This window comes from Callospermophilus lateralis, chromosome 4, assembly GCF_048772815.1.
Source record: "Callospermophilus lateralis isolate mCalLat2 chromosome 4, mCalLat2.hap1, whole genome shotgun sequence".
NCBI classification, from domain to species: domain Eukaryota; kingdom Metazoa; phylum Chordata; class Mammalia; order Rodentia; family Sciuridae; genus Callospermophilus; species Callospermophilus lateralis.
Window position 1 is genome coordinate 160,439,768 of NC_135308.1, and position 21,566 is coordinate 160,461,333.

Below are 21,566 nucleotides of genomic sequence, written 5' to 3' on the forward strand. Positions count from 1 at the left end.
AAAGAACACCTGCTTCCTCCCCAAATGACACATAATCTTGAGGGGAGAGTAGGTGAGAGAAGGACATCATGATAACATGTACAGAGAGTCTGTATGCCAGGCACAAGGGACTCTAAAGTCAGAGTGGCCAGTGTCCATTCCCATCCCATCCTGCACACGTGGGAGTGAGTGGATGAAAGCTGCAAGAGATGCCTCTCCAGGCTCAGGCAGGTTGCTACTGGCTCTTCCTGCCTTAGGTGCCACGATTCTGCTATCTGTTTTGGGTACTGGCTCATTTTTCAAAAGGGAGAGTAAAAGAAAGGCTGAGGGTAGAAGGGGAGATGGGGAAAAACAACCCTGTGAAACAAAACAATACAAAAATCCAGAAAACAGATTTTGTACAATACTTTATAATAGAAAGCCGCTGACTACATGCTAAGACAGACAATATGATACACAACCTGGGGGTGGGGTTGGTGGGGAGAGCAGGGCAGAGGCCGGCCACAGGTTTAGACTAAGAGCCTTTCAATAGACTGCTGAATAGACTGGATCTGCTGCTTCAGTTGAGAGCCTTCTTTTATGGTGACAGAACAGGCAATGACAGGCCTGGAAACCCCACAGGCCCGCCCTAGGGCCTGCTTGGAACGCACAAACACATAGGGCACATTCTTGTCTTCACATAGCAGTGGGAGGTGCAGGATGATCTCCAGAGGTTCAGCATCTGCAGCCATCACAATGAACTCAGAGATGCCTCTGTTGAGAGTTTTGGTGGCTGTGGAGACAAACAGGCCAATAGGTGATGGGGGGTTGAGCAATGCAGACCCAACAATTTCCCACAAAACCTCACCAATACAAAGCAGAGCAGTCAAGTACTTCTATTGTGTGTGTGTGTGTGTGTTTGCACTGGGAATTGAACCCAGGGGTGCTTAACCACTGAGCCACATCCCTAGGCTTTTTAAAAATTTTTATTTTCTTAACTTAGGGCCTCACTAAGTTACTGAGGTTGGTTTTGAACTTGCAATCCTTCTGTCTCAGCCTCCTGAGTTTCTGGGATTATGAGAATTCACCACCATGGCTAGAGTGTAAAGCTTCTATCTGCCACCAAGGTTTCAGTTCTGTACTCAAATTTTATCTCAGGAAAACCTCCCCTAAATATTCCATCTGAAGAGACATTTTCCCCAACTCTACAATTAGATATAGGAAGAATGAATAGTTGAAACAAGGCAGAAGAGGAGGAAATTGTTGCTCCTCCCTTTCTGAACCCTAGTAAGCACATTCTGAACCCAGCATCTCATTCAAGGACCCTCTCACCCAGCATCCTGGTGCCTCTGGGTCTAGCACCATGCAAGGTATGGCAGGGCAGGAGAAGTCAAGATGGTCCTGTCTGAATCCTCATTTACACATGGAGCAAGAACTCATGCCCCAATACCAGACCAAAAGCAGGGCTGAAAAGAGCACCATGTCCACAGAGACACATGAATGGCTTGCTTTGTCTTTGTTCAGCAACACAGGTGAGTGAGCTCATAGTCATCCTGAATCTCAAACACAGGCCCAAATGCCTGTTGTCTCAGAATCTTTGGAGACAAAAGGACTCTCCCCAAGTAAACCACTTGCCATCAGACACTGAAAAGCATTAACATCCCTTTCCTTTTGATGGCTCTGGAGAGAGTACAAAGTTAATACAAATGGTTCTGCACAAGTAGACAAACAAATAAGATGCTTTATATATTAAGGGAGAAGGAAGGAGCGAGGTGTGGTGGTATACACCTGTCATCCCAGCTACTTGGGAGGCCAAGGCAGAAAAATTGTAGGTGGAGGCCAGCCTGGGCTACTTAGCAAGTTTTTTTTTTTTTTTTAAATATTTATTTTTTAGTTCTCGGCGGACACAACATCTTTGTTTGTATGTGGTGCTGAGGATCAAACCCGGGCCGCACGCACACCAGGCGAGCGCGCTACCGCTTGAGCCACATCCCCAGCCCCTTAGCAAGTTTCAAAATGAAAAATAAAAGAGATAGAAGGGCTGGGGTTGTGGCTCAGTGGTATAGCACTTGCCTAGCATGTGTGAGGCACTGGGTTCAATTCTCAGCACTGCATATAAATAAATAAAGATCCACCAACAATAAAAATATTGAGAGAGAGAGAGAGAAAAAATGAATATGAATATGTAGCACAGTGGTAGAGAGCTTGCTCAGCATGCATGAAGCCCTGGGCTCAATTCCCAGTATCATTATTTAAAAAAAAAAAAAAAAAAAAAAAGGTGAGAGAAAGAGAATATGGCAAATTAACAAGGATGAGTCTAAAAATATTCTAAGCATATTAGCCTTTTTCATCTAGTCAAAATACTGCTGCTCTCAAACCTTCCTATACCCAATCAAGAATATCCAGGGCATGGCAGTTCATGCCTATAGTCCCAGCTATTTGGGAGGCTAAGGAGAATGCTCAGTGCTAAGGCCCAGGAGTTGGGGCCAGTGCTGGCAACATAGCAAGACTTGGTCTCAGAAGGGGGAAAAAAGAAAAGAAAAGAAAAGAAAAATTCTGGCCCTCCTTACAAATCAGAAATCTAGACCAGAGACCCCAGGAGACAGGTGCTGTCATCATTCCCCCAGCAGCACCCTACAGTACCTTACCCTCATTGGCTCCTTTCCGAAGCTGCTTGTAGTTACATGACTGCTGAACAAGGTCCAACAGTTTCTTGGTGAGGTGGGCATCTGCAAGGGGATAAGCCTTCGGATTTACATCAGCCTCAGTCTGCAGGGGGAAATACCAGTCAGAAAATACTAATCAATTGAGTGACACAGGTGGTCAGTGTGCTTCCTATTCCCCACCCCCACTTTTTTTTTTTTAATATTTATTTTTTAGTTGGACACAATACCTTTATTTATTTATTTATATGTGGTGCTGAGGATAGAACCCAGGGCCTCGCACATGGTAGGTGAACACTCTACAGCTGAGCCACAACCCCAGCCTACACACACACTTAATATATTAACACTATCCTGCCCACTCTCAGCTTAGAAAAACTAAAATATACTATTAAGGCTAAAAGGAAAGGTAAGCAATTATATAGCCCAATAATGTATATTAAAACTTATATACTTTTATTTGCTTTTCTTTAGCCTAATGCCTGGTAATATTAGAGCAAATGGGTTATAAAAGGTCTCCTATGGTTCACCAGCCACTTGAGTTTCATGGGATAATCTTTAAATTAGGATTTCCATATCCACACTCCAAATTTACTGAATCAAAATTAAGATATAATTTACAGTAAACATAGCATAAACTTCCCTCTCCATTCCCCAAGTCCACCTGAAAATCTCAATTCAGTCCATAGCAAGTGGTTCCTAGTAATGACTACACTTCCTTGCTTATTCTACCCTATAACACACAAACAAAATGGTTTATTCAAAAGTTACTTCAATTCATTTTCTCTTTGGGGTTATCAATTTGATATACAATTGACTGTACTGTTTGCTTTTTTTTGGTACCGGGGATTGAACTCAGAGGCACTCCTGCATCACACCCCCAGCCCTGTTTTGTATTTTCTTTAGAAACAGGATCTGAGCTGTTTAGTGCCTTGCTTTTGCTGAGGCTGGCTTTGAACTCAAGATCCTTCTGCCTCAGGCTCCCAAGCAGCTAGGAGTACAGGTGCTTGGGAGTTGAACCTAGGGCTTCAGCCATGCCGGACAAGCACTCTACCACTGAGCCACATCCCCAGCCTAGTTACTGTTTTTTTGTATTTACCATACTATACATTTTAGTGTTGAGTGTACACCTACTTATAAGAAAATATTTACCATAAAACAGGATGCCCTAGATTCCTTGGAAAGCTGGGAATGGAACCACCATTTGACCCAGCTATTCCCCTTCTTGGTCTATTCCCCAAAGACCTAAAAAAGAGCGTACTATAGGGATACTGCTACATCGATGTTCATAGCAGCACAATTCACAATAGCTAGACTGTGGAACCAACTAGATGCCCTTCAATAGATGAATGGATAAAAAAAAATGTGGCATTTATACACAATGGAGTATTACTCTGCACTAAAAAATGACAAAATCATAGAATTTGCAGGGAAATGGATGGCATTAGAGCAGATTATACTAAGTGAAGCTAGCCAATCCCTAAAAAACAAATGCCAAATGTCTTCTTTGATATAAGGAGAACAACTAAGAACAGAGCAGGGAAGAAGAACATGAGAAGAAGATTAACATTAAACAGGGACAAGAGGTGGAAGGGAAAGGGAGAGAGAAGGGAAATTGCATGGAAATGGAAGGAGACCCTCATTGTTATACAAAATTACATATAAGAGGAAGTGACAGGAAAGGGAAAAAAAAACAAGGGGGAGAAATGAATTACAGTAGATGGGGTAGAGAGAGAAGATGGGAGGGGAGGGGGGATAGTAGAGGATAGAAAAGGCAACAGAATACATCAGACACTAGTATGGCAATATGTAAAAAAGTGGATGTGTAACTGATGTGATTCTGCAATCTGTATACAGGGTAAAAATGGGAGTTCATAACCCACTTGAATCAAATGTATGAAATATGATATGTCAAAAGCTTTGTAATGTTTTGAACAATAATAAAAATTAAACAAGAACAACAAAAAAACCCAGGATGCCCTATTATGCAAGCAGCATCCTTTGTAAATCTCTAGTTTACTGAATCTCCTCTTGCATCAAGAGGCCACAAAGGCGACTGACCTATTAACATCTAGATCTGTGTACACATCATGATGTTCACATAACCACAAAATCAACACAATTTTCAGAACATACACTGAAGCCAGAATTAGGCAGTGAGTATAGTAAATCTAGTCAGGTCAGATCAAGGAGGCCAATTTTGAGTCCTAAATTGGAGACTGTCCCCTGAGGGATTGAAATGTTAATTCCTTCAGAGCCCTTCCTCTACCCTTATCAAGAATCTCCCCCAGGGCTGGGGATGTGGCTCAAGCATAGCGCCCTCGCGGTTCGATCCTCAGCACCACAAACAAAGATGTTGTGTCTGCCGAGAACTAAAAAATAAATATTGTAAGTTTCACCAACAAAGATGTTGTGTCCACCAAAAACTTAAAAAAAAAACAAATAAATAAATATTAAAAAAATATTAAAATTCTCAAAAAAAAAAAAAAAAAATCTCCCTCAGCTCCAACCTGTTGCCAAGGTAACCTGCCCCAGGAATTGTGTCTCCATACAGGGAACCATAAGGTTGATAATGTGTCCTGGGCTGCTCCAAACTGCCCTTTCCCCTTCAGCCCACCTGTTTCCCACCTTTTGGCCATCCCACCAAGCATTCCTGGCTAGTCACATATGCAGGCAGGAAAAAGATACAGGGAAGAGGGCAGGAAAACAGAGGAAGCCTAGGACACATAAAAAGGGCAGAACACCTCGATTCTGGGAATACCAGGATACCAGCTATGGCTCCCTTCTCCCTCCCGGGAGAAGTCTATATTACTCCTTTTAAAATAAAACTTGCTTTATATGCTTGCTTCAGCATGCTTCTTTAATGTTCAAACTTCAACATTTGAGGGAGCAGACACCCGGGCGATGTCATTACCTGTCCTTTAACGATGCATGACTGCACTAACTCCATATCAACCATTAGGGCAAGTGCTTAAGCAGCAGTACCACATCTGATTTCAACATCTTCACTGTGAGGATGGCCTTAGGCCTGAGCCTAAGCAATTTCATTTTAAAAACTCCCAGTTTGAAACCTCCAAGTCTCACCAGGCAAGCCCTCCAGTATGGTCCTCAGGCACAAACAAGTCACTTCCCCCTGCCTTGATAAACTCAGAGTGAAGCCTCTGGCAGGCTGTCCTCACATATAAGAGGAAAAGGTGAAAAGATCAGGGTGGGACCACCAGACCAGATGTTTTTAACCCCAGGGTAAATGATGTCACTGAGAAATCCAGTGGTAGCTGATAAGGATTGAAAGGGGGATCAAAAGGCCCAAAATTTGGTTTAAATGAATAGGGATTCAGCCAGCTGACACTGATGCCCACAAGCCTGAACCTCTGCATCGTTCTCACTGCTCTCAAACTCTACAGCCACATCTTGACCGTGATGGAGTGGCATCTTCTCCCTGGCCCCTCTCCTCAACTGGCTGTCAGCTCCACCCCAGGAGAAGCCTGCCTTTGTTCCTAATCTGATCACCAAGGTCTGAGTGACTGTGTACCTGCTTTACTTAAAGCCTAAGGTTCAGACTTTTGACCTGACACTTGAACTTAGCATGCAGAGGCAATGTCTGTCATTAGCCTGTTATGACTGTGTTTGCAATGCTTAGAATTAATTAATCTTGTTTGCTGTGAATTAATTAATCTAGAGTTGTTTGCTGCGAATTGATTATGTCTACTGCAGTGCCTAGCATTAAGAATTGTTGTTTTTCTTGATTAAGAACCTATAGAATGAAATTGTATTGAGTGACTTGAGTGACTAAAGCATTGGAAAGGGCAGAAGCACGTGGACATTCTATATTGCTCCCCCTGGACTGCATAAGTTGCATCTTTTGCCCATCGCTGCACTGTTATGTTCATTTTATGGCCAAGAGAAAATACAACAAAGTTCAACCTGAAACCAGGAGCTTCCAAAACTTTTCACTAAACTATGTTAAGACGGGTACTGGTTTAGAAGCTTCAAGTTCTAGACTCTGCCATATACATTACATAGCGCAGGGTGGGAGCAAAAAACAAAAGGTAATTCCAAAGGGGTCCAAACTTGGTAGGATTAAAACCTCACTATAAAATATAAGTTCTTTGCAAAAGTCTTCCCTTCTTACCAAGAGCCAACCCAAAGTAACTCCATCATGACACAAGAATTGGAACTCTCGCTAGATGACTACAAGTTGGAGACAAATGTTAACTGCCGCATGTGGTGCTACTAAGCACCACCTTGGATTTCTGAGATCATGGTCTCGAAAGAAGAGCTATTCCTGTGCTCCAGACCACTCCACATTCCCCAAGGCCAGCAAACGCTCCCTGGCACGTGCTGAATCGCCACTAGGTGCAGACCCACGGAGAGCTCCCACTCCTGAATACCAGCAACAGGAACAGGGTGGGACAGGAGAGGCTGATCCGAATTCAGGGATCCACATCACCCTCGCAAAGGTAAATAAACAAAAAGTAAGAGAAACGAAAGAATCATCAATTTTCCACCATATCACCCACGTGGGCTGATCTCTCCCCCAGGCAGGGCCAGGCCCTCTCCTCTGCTCACCGCAGGCCTTCGGCCACGCAAAAAGACTAATGCAATGGCTCAGCTCCTGCGGTTTCCCGAGTTGGGACCTGGGGCCGACTGTTGGGACCCCCGCGGCGGCCAGCGCTCCAACTCCGGGCCGGACAGCCGGCGACTGGCGGCTGAGGCCGCGCTCGTCCTAAGCCTCCACGGGACGGCGAGTGACCCGAAGCCCGCGCACCCCGCTTCCGGGTCCCGCGGCCCGGCTCACGCACTCACCATGGTTGCGGTCCCGTTGGCTCGCCACTCTCCAACAGCAGCCGAAGTCGGCGGAGTCGGAAAGCCGCACGGACGGAGGAGCGGAAATGGCCGGGCGCGCGGCAGGAAGCGGAAGTGATGTCACTACGACCGGCGGACCTCGCCGCTAAAAGGCGCCTTGGTGAAAACCGCTTGGGTCTGGGAGAGGGGTTCTGTTTTGCTGTCTTTATTAGCGGTCTACTATAAATGTTGATAGAAACTAAATCAGATATTCAGAAAGTAGCGCGCGAGACGAAGGGTTTCAGAGGTGTCATCATCCTATCGCCAGTTCATTTTACTTTTTTGGTGCTGGGCATTGAACCCAGGTGCGCTTCATTTATTAAAAAAAAAAAATTAAAAACTATATATTTTTAATTGTGGATGGATACAATACCTTTATTTTATTTATTTGTTTTTATGTGGTGCTGAGAATCGAATCCAGTGCCTCACGCATTCTAGGCAAGCGCTCCACCACCGAGTTACAGCCACAGCATCTATTTTTTTTTTTTTTTTTTTTTTTTTTTTTTTATTTTGAAACAAGGTCTCACAAAGTGGCTTAGGGACTCGTTGAGTTGCCCAGGCTGGCCTCGAACTTGCCTCCTGCTTCAGCCTTCTGGTCGCTGGGATTACAGGCGAGGTCAAAGCATGTCTGTGGCAGTGGAAGCTGCCGCCACCATGCCCATCTTGCCAGTACGTTTTTTTAAAAATATTTTTTTAGTTGAAAGATGGACACACCTTTATTTTATTTGCTTATTTTTATGTGGTGCCAGGGAACGAATCCAGTGCCCACAACCCCAGCCCCGCCAGTACATTTTTTTTATTGCATTCCTATTTTTTAAAATTTATTTTTTTTAGTTATAGATGGACACAATGTCTTTATTTTGTTTTTATTTATTTTTATGTGATGCTGCTGATGGAACCCAGGGCCCCAAATTTGCAAGGCAAGCGCTTTACCACTGAGCCACAACCCCAGCTCCATTCCTATTCTTTTAAAAGCATCCTTCCCACTACTCCACACTGGTGAGGGAAGATAATTATAGGTAATCCTAAATGCTATCTTCATCTTCTGATATCCCTAGTGAACGTTTATGGTGAGGAATGGAGTTAGAATCAGGAAGAAAAGCAAGTTTGGGGTTGGTGGGTAAGGGTTGCATTACTGTCAGGTTCTTTGTAGTTATTTGCTGACCTGACTTGGACTTTCCTTCTGGTTAGCATCTTGCTCTGTGCTCCATGGTGATCCAGATCTCTATTAATACAGGCAGGTCTTCCTTGATGTTTATGGTCCATACTCATCTCTCTCCAACCTGCCTCCACAGGTCTTGGGATCCTTGGGAACTAGTCAAAACTAGACTAATTGGGACTAATTCCAGTTAATTCTTTTGGAAATGTAGGAGTTGAGAACTGGCAAGACCCTTAGAAATCATGCAACACAACATTATCTTTACAGATAGGAAAACTGATGTTCAGGAAAGGAAGCTTGCCTATGGTCACAGAGTGAGTCAATGGCAGAACCAAAACTGGACCCTGGGATTTTTGACACTCTCCTGGTTTATTTCCACCACATCTTGTTGCTCTACCTGAGATATTTTGAGGAATAGGACTATGGGAAGAGCTTGAGCTGTGTCCAAGTTTAAAGTTTGATTACATCAGAGATCCCTCATCAAACTTTACCTCTTGAAAATCTGATGTGACTTGTCAAAGAAAAAAAAATCTCAAAATTAAGTAATGTCCACCCAGGGCTCCAGTAAAGAGTAGAACTTGTGATGCAGACTCTGCTCCTTGCTTTTGTTGGATCCTGGGTTTTTTGTTTTTGGGTTTTTTTTTTTTTTTGGCTCCATATTATTTGGAACTATCAGCTACTATTGTTGAGAAATGAAACATTATCCAATTTTCAGTCATAAATATGTTCTTATTGTTTGCTTCCTCGATGGTCTTTAAAACAATTTATGATTACTATTTGATCTACCTGACATCTTGAACTGTCATGTCCCAGATCTTCCTAGTAGTGACTGATAGGGATATTTTTATGATCATGGGTAATGAGAAAGTACATGTTACTTAATTGTCTAATTAATTTTGCTTCACAACTATATAATTTCTCAACCTCCATGTTTTCTCAGAACCATCTCATCCTTTTTATCTTGCTGTTGTTTCCCTAGCTAGTAAATTAATAAATGTTGATATGATCTCAGGATTAATTTATTTTAGAAATTTACATCACCAATGTGCTTAAAACATTAGATGTGCCAGGTGCAATGGTGCACACTTGTATTCTCAGTGACTCGGAAGGCTGAGTCAGGAGGATCACAAGTTTAAGACCAAACTCACCAATTTAACAAAACCTTGTTTCAAAATAAAAAATAAAAATGGCTGGGGACAGACAGGCACAGTGGCACATGCCTGTAATCCCAGCAACTTCAGAGGTGGATGCAGAAGGATCTCAAGTTTGAGGCCAGCCTCGGCAACTTAGCAAGACCCTCAGCAGCTTAGCAAGACCCTGTCTCATAATTAAAAAAGGGCTGGGGATATAGCTCAGTGGTAGAGTGCCTCTGAGTTGAATCCTTGGTACAAACAAAACAAAACAAAAAACAGAAACAAAAATACCCCAAATGCTTGACGTACCTCTCTAGGCCCCTTTCCACGAGTATTTTCCCAGGCCTTCATGTTACATCTCCACCCACCGTCTTTTGCTGTTCTGAATACAGCAAATTTTTTTTTCCAACCCCATCAGTCACCCTCTGTTGGGACTGTGCCATGATCTGAAAATGATTTGTCCCCCTCCCCATCAACTCATTCAGAAGTTTAATCCCTGATGTCATATATTAATAGTATTAAGAGTATAGAACTTTATCCACTTTGGTGTTTAGAGGTGGAGCCTTTGGGAAATGATTAGGATTAGATAAGGTCATTAAATCCTGATGGATTTTTAAGGCGGGGGAGGGAAGGAGGGGAAAGGTAGAGAGGGGAAAGGGAGGAGGGAAGGAGGGAAACAGACTATGTATACATATGTGTGTTCCCTGCCTCATGCCATGTGATGCTCTGTGCCACCTTGGGACTCTGCCAGAAAGAAGGCCATCACTAGATAAGGCCTCTTGACTTTGCACTCCAGAACCATGAGCCAAAATAAATCTTTTTTATTTGTAAAGTAGCCTGCCTCAGGTATTTCATTATAGTAACATAAAACATATTAATATAGCTGGGCATGCAGCATTCCTGTAATCTGAGCATTTTGGGAGGCTGAGGTAGGATTGCAAGTTTAAGGACAATCTAGCAAGACCTTGTCTCAAAATAAAAAATAAATGGTCTGGAGATTGGTGATGTAGCTCAGGAGTTCAATCTCCAGTACTACTACTTACTACTACAAACAAACAAACAAAAAAAAAAAAACCCCAACAGACAAAAATAGAGTCATTTGTTCCACTGTGCTGCTTGCTGAGTTAAGTCCTATTTAACACCTCTCATTGAAATCTCCTTAATCACCCTGACTAGGTAATTGCCCCTACTATATAGGAGCCATAGTTACCTCCATTTGATCTTTATAGCATTTGTTGGCTTTACTTTCTTCAGTGTCTATCTTCCCAATCACAACAAGAGCTCCAGGAGAGCAGAACCTGCAGCTGCCTTGGGCCCTTTGGAAACTGTGGGACTCTCAATAAGATGGTGCTAGAAAGCATGTATTATAGATGTAGGCTCGTATTGGGTGCTTTTGAGGAGGGTTCAAAGAAGTTGGATTTGCTCTAGATCAGATATGTCAGAAAGTATGGGTTTTTCTTTCTTTCTTTTTTTCTTTTTTGGTACTGGGGATTGTGGGGATTGAACTCGAGGGCATTCAATCACTGAGCCTCTTCCCCAGCCCTATTTTGTGTTTTATTTAGAGATAGGGTCTCACTGAGTAGCTGGAGGGTCTTGCTAAGTTGCTGAGGCTGGCGGTGAACTTGCATTCCTCATGCCTCAACCTCCTGAGTCACTGGGATAACAGGTGTGCGCCACTGTGCCTGGCAATTTTTTTTTTACTTCTTTTCATTCCTTTTGAGCACTTATCCAGCACTGTTTTTACCTATACCCTAGGCATGCAAGCTCAGAGCAGTGACTGGAGCTGAGGCTGGAGCATCCTTTGTGAGGTGGCCTTAGTGACAGAGGTGCTACGAAGCAGAGGCTGCCCCACCCCAAATTGACTGGGTCAGCCACACCAGCCTTGCCCTCCAGCTCCCTGACACCATCTGCAGAACCTAAGCACTGTCATGCTGCTGCCGCTGCTGGGCGCCTGTGCTGTGGTGGGGCCATTCCAGGGTCCTGAGTGGGAGCCAGTTCGGGGCCTGATCTCACAGGATTGCAGCTGTAGAGACCCCCGGTGCTGTGGCAATCTGCTTGTTCTCTGCCTCTTTCTGATCTGGCAGGTCCGGCACTATTGGCACCACTTCACCAGGAATCGCCTGCGCAGAAGGAGTATTATCAAGGTGAGGGGGCCCTTCACACTTCTACTGTCTTTCCCTCGGCACCATCATTGCCACAGCCACATGCTACAAGGACCCTGTCATATGCCCTGTGTACCAGAGATGAGTAGCTCAGACTGGTTAGAGAAGCATCATCCAGACCCCAACATAGGATTTACTCTCGACTCCTGTCTTTTCCTTGCTCCACATATTGAATCCACTTGCAAGCCACGAATCAAATCTGATCACATCTTGAAACCTCACCATACCACCTTGGGCAGAGCTGCCAGCAAGATTCACCTGAACCTCAGGAACAGCTTCTGCTCTGTCCTGTTGCCTGTCTGACCCAGCTGTGGCAGTCTTCCACACTATGCACCTGCCATAATGACCTTTCTCTCTTTCTTTCTCCCCCACCCACTTAGGTGCTGGAGATCAAATCCAGGATCTTATGCATGCTGGGCAACTGCCCAACCACTGAGCTATATCCCCAGCCCTGCCTTCTCTCTCTCTCTCTCTCCCCCCACCCTCTCCCTATAAGTTGAATTCAAAGATAATCTGCACATACAAATCACAGATGTTTAGACCAGCGAATTTTCGCAAATAGAACACACCCATATGCCAGTATCCAGGTTAAGAAACAGATCGCTGGGCAGACAGGGGTTGCTTAGTGGTAGAGTGTTTGCCTGGCTTTTCTGCAATCATATGGCAAATGTTCTATGCCTGGTTTAAATCCAACAGTATACTTGTAGGCCAGAAAAAAAAAACTTTTAAAACAAGTCATAGCATTTTGCTGCTGAAATGTTTCCTGTGAATACATTCCTTGTCAAATTCAGAGTAAAACCCGAACTTCTAACCCTGTCTCCAAGACCTTTTCTTGCTGCTGTCTCCATTCTGGATATATGGGCCTTCTTGCTTTTCCTGCATACATGATCTTATTCTATCTTCAAGGCTTTTCCAAATGTCTCCTTTGCCTACAATGCTCTTTCCTCACTTGTCACTTGGTTTGTCCCTTACTTCCTTCAGGCCTCCATCAAATACCCTCTCCAAGAACCCTTTAATGGCTACTTTGTCTAAAGAAGCTAACCCCCATCCCCACACTCTGATTTATTTGCATTTAAATACTTTTTGATATCTAACATTATGTTATATATTTGGTTATTGTCTTTCTTGCATGTCTAGAATACAACTCCCAGAGGGATTTTGTCTTGTGCCCATCCCAGAATAATCTCTCAGTCTTTTTTGAATGAATGAACACTGTTTGCCTTAAGGGGGTGACTTCCCCTTTCCTGAGCCCAGGCATCTTTCTCTGGATAATGGGGATAGTCATTCTGATCTGTGGGGATTATATAAGCTAATCTATGTACAACATTTAAAAAATTTTTTTAAATTTTTTAATTTGTTCTAATTAAGGAATTTTGTTTTTTTGGATCTCATCAACAGGTGCCATCGCAGAAGTGGGCAATGCCCTCCATGAGATGTGAAATTTTCTTTAGGCTAGCTCCTGAATTCGTCAGTCCTGGCGATTTCAGAGGCCGTGATGCTCATGTCCAACAATGGGTACAAAAGCAGAGGTGGAGATACCGAAAGAGCCTTTTAGAATCATGGACCCAGAACCTGTTCTCTTCACAAAATCTGCTTCAGGACTCATCTTGGGGTGCTCACACCTCGCATGAGCCCATCTTTTGTATCTCTTCCTTTTCAGGCACCTGTCCACTCTCTCAGGACAGTTCCTGGGAAACATGGCAGGTATCCTGGTGCCTCAAGGGCAGCCAGACTCACTCTGCCCTAGACACATGCCAAAGGATTGGGCGACTGCTGGTTCACTCCCAGGAGAAGTTGGTACCACTGGAGCATGTCCTCAGCAGAAAAATCTGTTCCCCTCCCGTGACATTTGTCATCTCTCTCCCAAAGCTCCCTTCAGCTCAGAGGCTGCAGTTCTGCTCTGGACAGTTTCTGCCTGATCCTGCCCACCAACAAATGGTAATATCCACCTGGAAGTTCTGGAATAACCCACAAGACACCTGGGCACCATTGAGTGAAACCCAGACAATAGGCAGAGAGTATTCTAGAGAGACTCAGGCCCCAGGGTGGGCAAACCAGAGAGAGAGCAGAGGGGTATATGCTTGGGAAATCCAGGCATCTTGGGGCCAACTCTCAATAGACTTTGGAATGGAGCATTGTGCAGAGGCTAAGGATCTGGAGTGCAGAAACCAGTCACTGGTTATAAATGAAACTGATGGAGAGATCCTGATTCCAGGGCAGAAGAACCAGATGGAAATTGAAAATCAAGCCCAAATTGAGGAAGTAGGGAAGAAAATCCAGAGGGAGGAAGGAGGTAAGAACTCTCCTGAAACCCAGATTCACATGGGAGAGAATCAAGAACAGTCAAGATGTAAAGTTGATGCAGAGACCCAAACACCACGGTGGGGATACCAGGAGAAGAGTAGGGGTGGGGGTACTTTGGAGATTCAGACATTTGAGAGGAAGAACAAGAAAGAGCCCAGAAAGGAGGAAGAGGGAGAGATTCAGGCCCATGGACTAGGGAAGCAGGGCCAGACTGGAGATGAGAATGCTATGGAGGCCCAGACTCCAGAGTGCAGGAAACAAAACCAGACTGGAGGTGACCCTAGTGCAGAAACTGAGGCAGAAGAAGGGAGAAACAAAGATCAGATTGGAAATGAGGATGCTGTGCAAACCCCGACATCTGGGAGGGAGAACCTGGAAGACGTCAAACAAGAGAATAGAACAGGGGGCCAGGCCCTGGGATGGGGCAAACAGGAATGCAGCAGAAGTGATAATATTACAGAAATCCAGGCACTCATGGGGGAGAAACAGGGTCAGGGTGGAGGTGAGAATGCCAGAGAGACTCAGGCATCTAGGGGAGAGAAACAGAAACTCTCAAGACATGCAGTTCAAGTGAGGCAGGGAAACCAAGGCCTGGGAAAAGGAGAGGAGGCTGTGCGACCCAGGATGTCTAGGAGGAAGAAGTTGAAGGAGATAAGAGAGGAGGATTGGGTGGTGATCCAGACACCCTGGTGGGGAAACCAGAGCCCAGTAATGAATGAAATTGACAGACAATTCAAGATATTATGTTGGGGGAATAAGAACCAAATTGGAGGTGGACCCAGAGCAAAAATTCAGTCACCAGAGGAGAAAGATAAGAGGAAGGATGGAGATGAGGATGGTATAGATACCCTGGTGCTTAAGGCAAAGAACCAGGGATTATTAAGAAATGAAGTGAATGAGGAGACCCATTCAGCAGGAAGGAAGAATGAGGAGCAATTTGGAGTTGAGAATGGAGCAGACATTCAGGCACTAGGGAAGAGAAATCCAAGAGGGTTTAAAGACAAGAATGGTACAATGAACCAGGAACTTGGGGGAGAAAATCAGAGTCAGTTAGAAAATGAATTCCATGGAAATATTTGCATACCACAGTGGAAGAATCAGGAGCATATTAGAGGCAAGGATGATGCAAACACCCAGATACCTGAGGCAAAGAACTGGGGAGAATTAACAAGTGAAAGTAATGGAGAAACCCATTCAGCCGAGTGGAAGAAAGTAGAGCATACTGAGGGTGAGAGTAGTGCAGAAATTCTGTTACAAGGGATGAGAAACCTGAGAGAAGCAGAAGAGGAGGATGGTATAGAAACCTGGGCAGGTGGGGAGAGAAGCCAGAGTCACTCAGGAAGTGATATAGATAGGATGATTCATTCATCACAATGGAAAAACCAGAAGCAGATGGAAGGTAAGGATGGAACAGAAATTCTGGCCCCAAAGAAGAGAAAACAGAGAGAACCTGAAGGTGAGGATGATATAAAAACCCAGAAACCTGAGAACCAGGGACAGTTGGAGAATGTAATTGGAAGGAGCCATTCCCCAAGAATGGGGAGCTGGGGGCAGACTGAAGGAGAGAACATTGCAGAAAATCAGGCATCAGAGGAGAAAAACCAGAGAGAGGCTGGAATTGAGAATGGTAGAAAGGTTCACATACCTGGGGAGAAAAATCAGAGTCTGCTAAGAAGTAAAGTTCATAGAAAGACCTGTTCATCAGAATGTAAAGTTCACAGAAGAACCTATTCATTGGGATGTAAAGTTCACACAAGGACCTGTTCATCAGGATGTAAAGTTCACACAAGGACCTGTTCATCAGGATGTAAAGCTCACAGAAGGACCTGTCCACCAGAATGTAAGAAACAGGAAGAGATTGGAGGTGGGAATGGTGCAGAAACTCAAATACGAGGGAAGAGAAACCCAAGAAGGACTACAGGTGGTGACAGCACAAAGGCATCTGTGGAAGATAACCAGGGACAGTCCAGAAGGGAAATTGATGGAGAGGTTCAGAAACAAGGGCAAGGAAACCAGAACAAGGGTGGAGATGCTGCTGCTGCTGCTGCTGCTGCTACAGAAATCTGGAACGTAGAGAGTCAGAGAAAGTACAGAGCTAAGGATAATGGAGGGCCTCAGACATCCAGGAGAGGAAACACGAGCCAAATCAGAGAAAAGGATGTTATGGGGGCCAGTCACCAAAGGGAATATCCTTCAGGTGAGAGGCCCACAGGTAGGAAATGCAGCCGGGCTGGGCCAACCACCCTCACTGGCTCTAGATATGAGCCCTTGGGACAAGAACAGGTAGCAGCTGTAGACAGGGTAGCTGAGGCCTCTTGTCCTGAGATGAAGCCTCGCCCCTACTTGGGTGAAGTTTTCCTGCTGGCTACTGGGGAGGGAGAGCATTTGACCAGCCAGGGCATAGCCCCTGCCAGGGAGTACAAAGCCCGGGTCAGACCAACCTCCCAGCAGGCCCAAACAGGATCCCGGAGAAAACCACAAAAGCACAAAGGGGTGGATCCAGGAAAGATCCACAGAGTGACACAGCTCCAGAACCCACAGTCTCTGGCTGCTCCCTTTGGCAAGCCCTCTGCCTGTCCCTCTCTTCTATGTGGTCAAGCCCTCCAAGCTACCACTACTTTGGTGGGTGTTCCAACTACCCTCACCATCCCGCCCAAGTGGCCAGTCCTCAAGAAGAGCAAACAACTGCTCTTGGAGTCCCTCATGCGTCGAAGGATTGCACATCTGAAGTGGGGCCTCCCCCGGCGCATCCTGGAGTCTTATTTGCTCTTTAGCTTCTTCGGATCTTGCTCACTCCCCTGGGCTGGAGTGAGGCTGCCTGAATTAGGCAAAGGCCAGGAGCTCCAAAGGCAGCAGGAAAAGCATTGTGAGGCCCAGGGCTCCATGCCAGGCTTTAAATCTCCAGAGAGGTTCCAAAGGGTTCTGTCCTCTGATGGGAAAAGATCAAAACTTCCTACACAGGCCAGGGCTTTGGAGAGGTGTAGACCACACAGGTCAGAGCCAATGGGCACCTCCATTCCACCTGAGAAACCCAGGAGAAATAGACCACCAGGGGGCGCCAGAGAACCACAGATCCAGGAAGAGGCCTCTAAGGCCAAACTCCCTGTTCCCAAGAATCCCAGGCCATCAGCAGAGTCTGTGAACTGGTGCTCCCCAGAAAGGGTACCAGAGCCTTCCAGTGAGAATAGTAAGGGCAGGAAAGTGATCAGGCCAGATGTCTCCCAGAAGGCAGAGAGGGCTCCCAGAGAAGTGAGGACCTCATCTTCCAGGGCCAGCCATGACCCCTGGAAGAAGGAGCACATACTCTGGGAGGCCTCTCAGTTCCCCAGACATAAATATCAGCAGCCCACGTGCTGGAGAAGAGAAAGCCTGGAGCCTGCAGAGGACAGAAGAGCTAGGCAGCTGCCTCCCTCGGTTTCCACAGACTCCTCCAGCATTGAAGGAAGTCTCCACTCTAAGACAGCCAAGCTGAGCATGACCCTCCTGCGTAAAATGTCCTGGTCCCCACAGCTGGCCAAGCCCAGGAACTCAGTCCCTAGGCTTTCCAGAGTGGGTAACCCTCATGCACGGGAGGACAGCATCAGAGTCCACACTGCTTCGGAGAGGGACCATCAACCACCAGGGCACTGTAGTGCTGGGGTTTCTCTTCCTAGGACAAAGACCCCCCAGGGTCAGAGACCCCATGGGGCTCCAAAGAATGCATCAGCTCCTAAAAAGTTTGGTTTTATGAAGCGTTTGAGATGTTTTCTCTTCCAATGTGGTCTTAAAAAGTAGGTTGCAGGCCCAGAGTCCTCAGGACTCATCAGAGAAGACACAAGATTGGTTTGCTCACCCTCAGAACCTCTAATAAAATTATTTGTGACCTGTAGGATTTACATTTCTTTGGAATATCATGTTTTCTGAGTGTCCCTTTTTTAGGGTTTGGAAGACTTTGTGCGTAGGGCAGAGATCACTTCAAGTCTGTGGTTTGTTCCTGTTCTTTGTCAATCTGTCTGTCTCTCTCTCTCTACTAAGGATTGAACCCAAGGACACTCTATCATTACCATAGAGCTACATCTCCAGCCTTTTTTATTTTGTACGTTTGGCTTTTTGTTGTTGTTGTTGTTGTTTGTTTTGTGTTTTGTTTTTTGCAGTTGCTGGGCATCAAAGCCAGGGTTTTGTGAATGCTAAATAAAAACTCTATCATTGAGCTGTATCTCCAGCTCTATCCATGAAATGTTAACAGACATTTTTCTGTGTTAATATTTACTTTTCTCAAACATAAAAGACTATTTCATAATCTTCCATTGAATAACAAAATTGAATAACAAAACTATTGTTTTCTAAACTACTCTGCCATGGAGAGCAATTTTTCCAATCACAGAGCCTTTGAATGCAGAAACACAGCTCTTGAACTTTTACCTCCTTCAACGTTAACCAGTTTCTGAGCACATCTGTATTAATGCCCTGTTGATTGTTGGCTTGTAATTGTTGATATATTCTATGGTAAAATATTTTCTTTTTTAGTATTGCTTGTGCACTCATATATTCCTAACCCTCCCTGATATAATTAAGGGAGTGCCTTACCTTCTTTGAGAGAAAGATGTCATCTTGTAAATTTAAAATAATACCAATAGTATATATATATATATATATATATATATATATATATTTTTTTTTTTTTTTTCCCCAAAAAGTCCCACGACAGTTTATTTCCTTCCTTCCTTCCTTCCTTCCCTCCTTCCTTTCTTTTTTTATGGTCCTGGCGATTGGACACAGGGACTACCACTGAACTATATCCCCAGCGCCTTTTATTTCATTATTTTTTTTTAAGAATTTTTTTTTAACTTTTATTTTATGAGGTGCTGATGCTGGAACCCAGTGCCTCACACGTGCTAGGCAAGTGCTCTACCGCTGAATCACAATCCCAGGCCCCTTTTTTTTTATTGAGACAGGGTGGCTACATTGCCCAGGCTGCCCTTGAACTTGTGATCCTTTTGCCTCCCTCTTCTGTGTTGGGATTACAACAAGCACAGCTGTGCCTCTTTTTCTTTTTTAAAAATAAAAGCATTGTTTTCTTTCCTCCTTTTGGTAAGGCCGAGGGCAGCTACTTTATAATTGCTTTCAACCTTGGTGTTAGGGTTTGGATGAGAGGTGTCTCCAAAAGTTCATGTGTGAGACACTGCAAGAACATTGAGCAGTGACATGATCAGGTTGTGACAGCCTTAACCCAATCAGTGAACTAATCCCCTGACAAGGATAAACTGGGTGGTAACTGAGGCTGGCTGCATGTGGACAGCGAGTCTCTGCCTCCCTCTGCCAATCTCTTCCACCATGATGATCCGCCTCACTGGCAAGCCCCTAGGAAGGGAGCCTGCTGTCCAGGGACTGAGACCTCTGGAACCATGAGACCTCCGGAACCATGAGACCTCCAATAAACCATCCCTCCTCTAAAATTCTTGTCAGGGGGCTGGAGTTGTGGCTCAGTGGTGGAGCACTTGCCCAGCATGTGTGAGGCACTGGGTTCGATTCTCAGCACCACATATAAGTAAATAAATAGAGGTCTGTCAATAACTAATAAAAATTAAAAAAATTCTTGTCAGGCCTTCAAGTCACGGCAGCGAGAAACTGCCTAAACCATTTGGGGGTGGTGAGGCCAATTTCTGAGGCCCATAAGCATGCCCTCTCCCGGCTTGGCTGGGCGCGCCGGGACCCCGCAGCATGTCAGGCAGCGCCGGCACGCACGCGCAGGTCGCACCTGCAAGTGCGCATGCGCCCAAACTGGGCGGGAAAAGTGCGGAGCTGCGGAGCATGAGTGAGGAGATGGCTGTGAGACAGGCTGCAGCGGTGTCTGGGAGGGACGAAGAGACGGTGCTGCTCCTGGAGAGGGTCCATTATCGACACGACCCGCGCTGGCTGCTGCCGGTGTCCCCACGGCTCTGCCTGGCCTGCGCGCTGGAGCTGCTGCTGGAGCGTGGCGTGTCGGTGCGGGCTGATTCCTTCCCTGGGCACCAGGGCTTGGGCGTTTGCTGGCCTGGGGTGGCCGCTGACCCAGCCAGCTCCCGCGGCCCCGGTTGACCTCCTCCTACCCAAGCCTGCCCACCCCGCCCTGCTTTAAAACACTTAATTTTTTTTCTTTAGTTGTCAGTGGGCCTTTATTTTATTTATTTGCAGTGCTGAGGATCGAACCCAGGGCCTCGCACACGCCAGGCAAGGGCTGTACCACTCAGCCCCAGCCCCAGCCCTGCTTTAAAGCACTTTAAATACGCCTGCAGGTGCCCACGTGGAACCGCAGCCCCTTTTCTAGAGCGGCCCCTGCCTGCTGGTGCTGTGCCCAGGAAGATTGGCCGGTGCGCCCTCCACCTGCCCTACCCTCCACCTGCTGCCCTGCCCTCCACCTGCTGCTCTGCCCTCCACCTGCCCTGCCCTCCGCGGTTCACTCCTTCCCCGCCTTAGCTCGGGCTTTCTCCTATGTGGTCCCGGCTCCACCTTGTTCTCTTCAGTTATTTGAGGCTCCTGTGAGGGCTGGACCAACTGGCAGAAGTTCCAGCCAGTGGACAGGGTTGGCTCAATCGCCGGGCTCCTGGTTCCCTTAGTGCCTACACACATTTGCACTGAAAATTTTTTTTTTCCACTGGGAAATCCAAGAAGAGTGGGCGATCAATTCACCTTCAAATTCATAGGAAGGGAATTCCTATCTTGGGGTGCATTGGGGAGTAAATCAGCTATTCTAAATTTTTTTTTTTAAAGAGAGAGTGAGAGAGGAGAGAGAGAGAGAGAGAATTTTTTGATATTTATTTTTTAGTTATCGGCGGACACAACATCTTTGTTTGTACGTGGTGCTGAGAATTGAACCCGGGCTGCAGGCATGCCAGGCGAGCGCGCTGCCACTTGAGCCACATCCCCAGCCCCTCAAATTTTTTGATCTTAGGATAGTCTTACAATTTTAAAACTTGTTGAAGACCCCAAAGAGTTTTCATTTATATTGATAGTTACTGTATTTAAAATGAAAACAAAATTTAAAGATATGCATTCATTTAAAGTAACACTAAATTTATGTATTAAGGCAAGTAATTTTTGTATTCAACTTTTTTGAGTGTACAGGACTGTGGCATAAGTAATTGTATTTTATTGTTTTATATATATTTATTTTCAGTACTGGAGCTTGAACCCAAGGGTGTCTAACACTGAGCTACCCCCCCCCCCAAGCCCTGTTAATTTTTATTTTTAAGACAGGGCCTCACTAAGTTGCTGAGGCTTGTCCATTTGTGATCCTCTTGCCTCAGCCTCCTGAGTTGCTGGGATTATAGGTGTGCTGAGGATCGAACCCAGGCCGCACGCATGCCAGGCGAGTGCGTTACCG

At 45.5% G+C, this 21,566-nt stretch overlaps 4 protein-coding genes across 4 annotated transcripts in view; 3 read left to right on the forward strand and 1 right to left on the reverse strand.

Annotated features, from left to right (window-relative positions):
- Window positions 1–370: 370 nt before the first annotated feature.
- Window positions 371–7,518, reverse strand: Snu13 (small nuclear ribonucleoprotein 13). Its single transcript, XM_076853338.2, has 3 exons — window positions 7,428–7,518; window positions 2,607–2,727; window positions 371–751 (listed from the first exon to the last, which is right to left on the reverse strand). The coding sequence occupies exons 1-3, from the start codon at window positions 7,428–7,430 to the stop codon at window positions 489–491; spliced, it is 387 nt and encodes a 128-aa protein (XP_076709453.1). The 5' UTR covers window positions 7,431–7,518; the 3' UTR covers window positions 371–488.
- A 4,168-nt stretch (window positions 7,519–11,686) lies between these two features.
- LOC143398577 (uncharacterized) lies at window positions 11,687–16,511 on the forward strand. Its single transcript, XM_076855438.2, has 4 exons — window positions 11,687–11,902; window positions 13,319–14,799; window positions 14,857–15,062; window positions 16,483–16,511. The coding sequence occupies exons 1-4, from the start codon at window positions 11,687–11,689 to the stop codon at window positions 16,509–16,511; spliced, it is 1,932 nt and encodes a 643-aa protein (XP_076711553.2).
- Window positions 16,512–16,549: 38 nt separating this feature from the next.
- Window positions 16,550–18,244, forward strand: LOC143398578 (uncharacterized). The gene is made up of 2 exons (XM_076855439.2): window positions 16,550–17,473; window positions 18,239–18,244. The coding sequence occupies exons 1-2, from the start codon at window positions 16,550–16,552 to the stop codon at window positions 18,242–18,244; spliced, it is 930 nt and encodes a 309-aa protein (XP_076711554.2).
- A 1,680-nt stretch (window positions 18,245–19,924) lies between these two features.
- Mei1 (meiotic double-stranded break formation protein 1) overlaps window positions 19,925–21,566 on the forward strand; it is a 79,354-nt gene continuing 77,712 nt past the window's right edge. The window contains exon 1 of the mRNA XM_076855440.2: window positions 19,925–20,188. Within this exon, the coding sequence (XP_076711555.2) occupies window positions 19,925–20,188 (264 nt within the window). The remainder of the gene's footprint in view (window positions 20,189–21,566) is intronic.